General features: G+C 50.4%; 1 protein-coding gene across 1 annotated transcript; it reads right to left on the reverse strand.

Annotated features, from left to right (window-relative positions):
- Positions 1–424: 424 nt before the first annotated feature.
- gdf6b (growth differentiation factor 6b) lies at positions 425–1,858 on the reverse strand. Its single transcript, XM_028399603.1, has 2 exons — positions 1,525–1,858; positions 425–1,317 (listed from the first exon to the last, which is right to left on the reverse strand). The coding sequence occupies exons 1-2, from the start codon at positions 1,856–1,858 to the stop codon at positions 425–427; spliced, it is 1,227 nt and encodes a 408-aa protein (XP_028255404.1).
- Between the last annotated feature and the right edge of the window lie 592 nt (positions 1,859–2,450).

The raw sequence follows: 2,450 nt of genomic DNA on the forward strand, positions 1-2,450 counted from the left end.
CTACCAGCACCACAAAGTCTCACCAAGCATGTAGGTGCATAGTTTACTCAGTCTGTCTGTATGCAAATGTGCAGTTTTGTGTGGTTCTGAACTTTGAACAGAGCTATGACCTATGTTTCCTATAGTGTTCTATAGCTGTACCACAAGTGGGATGAATCTTCTCATCTATTAAATGCTCAAATATTCTTCCAAGTTTGTTGACACTGTTAACTGTGATTTTCAGAGTTTAAGGCGACCAGGTGGACAGGAGTGAAACCAGGAGTGAAACCAGGAGGGAAACCAGGAGGAAACACAGCAAATCTTTGAGGTATTGAACATGACCATGTTGGTTAAAAACATGTAAGTTCTCCTTATTTCAGGTGCAGTTTGCTCACCACACAGGACCAAGAGGTGGTGTAAACCAATACCACACCTGTTAGATCCACTACCTGCAGCCGCAGGACTCCACCACCATGTCCTCGTACTGTTTGTAGACCACATTGTTTCCTGAGTCGATGTAGAGGATGCTGATGGGGCTGAGCTTGGACGGGGCGCAGCAGCTGGGCGGCATGTTGCTTGGATTCATGGAATTCATCAGAGTCTGGATGATGGCATGGTTGGTGGGCTCCAGGTGGGAGCGGAGGGGGAAGTCGCACACACCCTCACAGTGGTACGCCTCATAATCCAGGGGGGCGATTATCCAGTCGTCCCAGCCCAGCTCTCTGAAGTTGACATGCAGCGGCTTCTTGCTGCACCTGGATTTGGATTTCTTGCCATGCCTTTTCCCGTGCCGGGTTTTGGACGCCGCTGTCCTGCGTCTCCTGCTGGCTTTGGCGCCAGGGCCCCGCTCTCTAGCCTTCCTCTCAAGGCCCAGCAGCGCTTTGCCCTCCCTCCTCTCACTGAAGAGCGTCTGCCTTTTCTTAGACCTAGTAAAGACCACTAAAATGGCTTTCTTTTGCTGTGGCCTCCCATGCCGGTGCAGGCCCAGAAGGTGCAGGTCCAGCTCTCTCTCAGGGTTGTCCAGCATGGCCCTGAGCTCCAGGCAGAAGTGCTTCCCCTGGCTCAGGTGCTGCCGCTCTTTGAATATTTCCCACACGTCCAACACCTCCCACTTTGGACTGTGGGAATCCTGCAGGTCCAGCGTTCTGGAGTCGAGCAGCTGCTGGTCATGACAGGAGAGGAGCTGGATGTCGACAGGCTCTGTTTCCGATATCCTGAAATTCCCAGACACTTTGGTGTATATTCTGAGCTCGGCTCCCAGCACCTCCGCTTTTTCAGAGAGGGTTGAGACGTCGAACAGATACCGCTGTCTCCTCAGAGGGGAGAGTGGGAGGTCATCTGTGGAAAGCATTAAAACGGCACGGTCAGAGGCATTCTCACGGAGATGATGTGCATACCACAGAGAAGTGGAATCTGACAGGATCATTCTGCTATTGTCTGCACTGAATTAATATGGGAGATAAAGAATGAGTCACAATGAATCCTACCTGCACACACACACACACACACACACACACACAGAGAGAGAGAGAGAACTCCTCTTACCTTCCCCATTGTCCACAAAACTTGCTATAGTGTTTGCAGCTTTTGAAGACCGAAAGAAACTGGCGTTGAGTCCCAGTTTCTCCGCTGTGGAGAAGGTCTTGTAAATGGACAACATGTAGTCATGAGGTTCAATCAAGTCTTTAGAGGTCTCTTTGCTGCTTCTGTCCACCGATGGTGGCGCGTAATAGTCCTTAAAATACTGAGACGTTTCTTGTCTATCCAAAATCTTCGCCACCACGCTGCTCTTGGGGAAAATAGCAAGAGTCTGGAAACCGGGGAGCTCCAGAAGTAACACAAGAGCCCCGCACAGAAGACTGAAGTGATAGAAATCCATCCTCTGGTCTCGTCCTGAGTCAGAGACGGAGCCTGCGCTGTGGCCGGTGGGGGACCAGAGCTGCCTCCACTCTGCTCCGCAAAGTGCGCACGGCTCCAGAGAAGGACAAGGCGGCGCACGGTTTAAAAGTGGGGGCCGAGAACACGCCCACATTGTACTGTTATCGTGGAGGGGGGTAAATGGAGGGCGCAAATTAAGGCTGTAAAACTAATTGTTCCTCTGTCGGGCCCCATCACCCACCCCTCCTCCTCCTGGGAGGGCAGATGTGCGCTGAAAAGATGCACATCGACTTCTGTTGCATTCAGTGACACTCGTTTTTTTCTGTTGCAAGACTTTGATTTTAAATTTTGAGGTTTTCATGTGTAATGTCTCCGTTAATGCAGAAGTTTGACTCTCACTCCAGCTGTTCTTTAGTGCTTCTTGAGCGCGGGCTTCTGACGCCCTCTCGTGACTGGAAATAGGAAAAACGTGCAGACACGCAGCCAATCGGCGTGCTTCAGCACCATGGACAGAGTCTCTACTCTGCCTCAGAAAACAATTGAATAAATAAATAAACACACTGATCCAAGAAAGATGTGTTTAGAAAAGAAAA

This window comes from Parambassis ranga, chromosome 2 (assembly GCF_900634625.1).
Source record: "Parambassis ranga chromosome 2, fParRan2.1, whole genome shotgun sequence".
NCBI classification, from domain to species: domain Eukaryota; kingdom Metazoa; phylum Chordata; class Actinopteri; family Ambassidae; genus Parambassis; species Parambassis ranga.

What these genes read in the sequence shown, in the direction of transcription:
- gdf6b (XM_028399603.1), bottom strand. Translation starts at nt 1,858, where the DNA reads ATGGATTTCTATCACTTCAGTCTTCTGTGCGGGGCTCTTGTGTTACTT. An exon ending in TTTTGTGGACAATGGGGAAG is followed by an intron (nt 1,318 to 1,524) that starts GTAAGAGGAGTT and finishes TGCTTTCCACAG; the next exon opens with ATGACCTCCCACTCTCCCCT.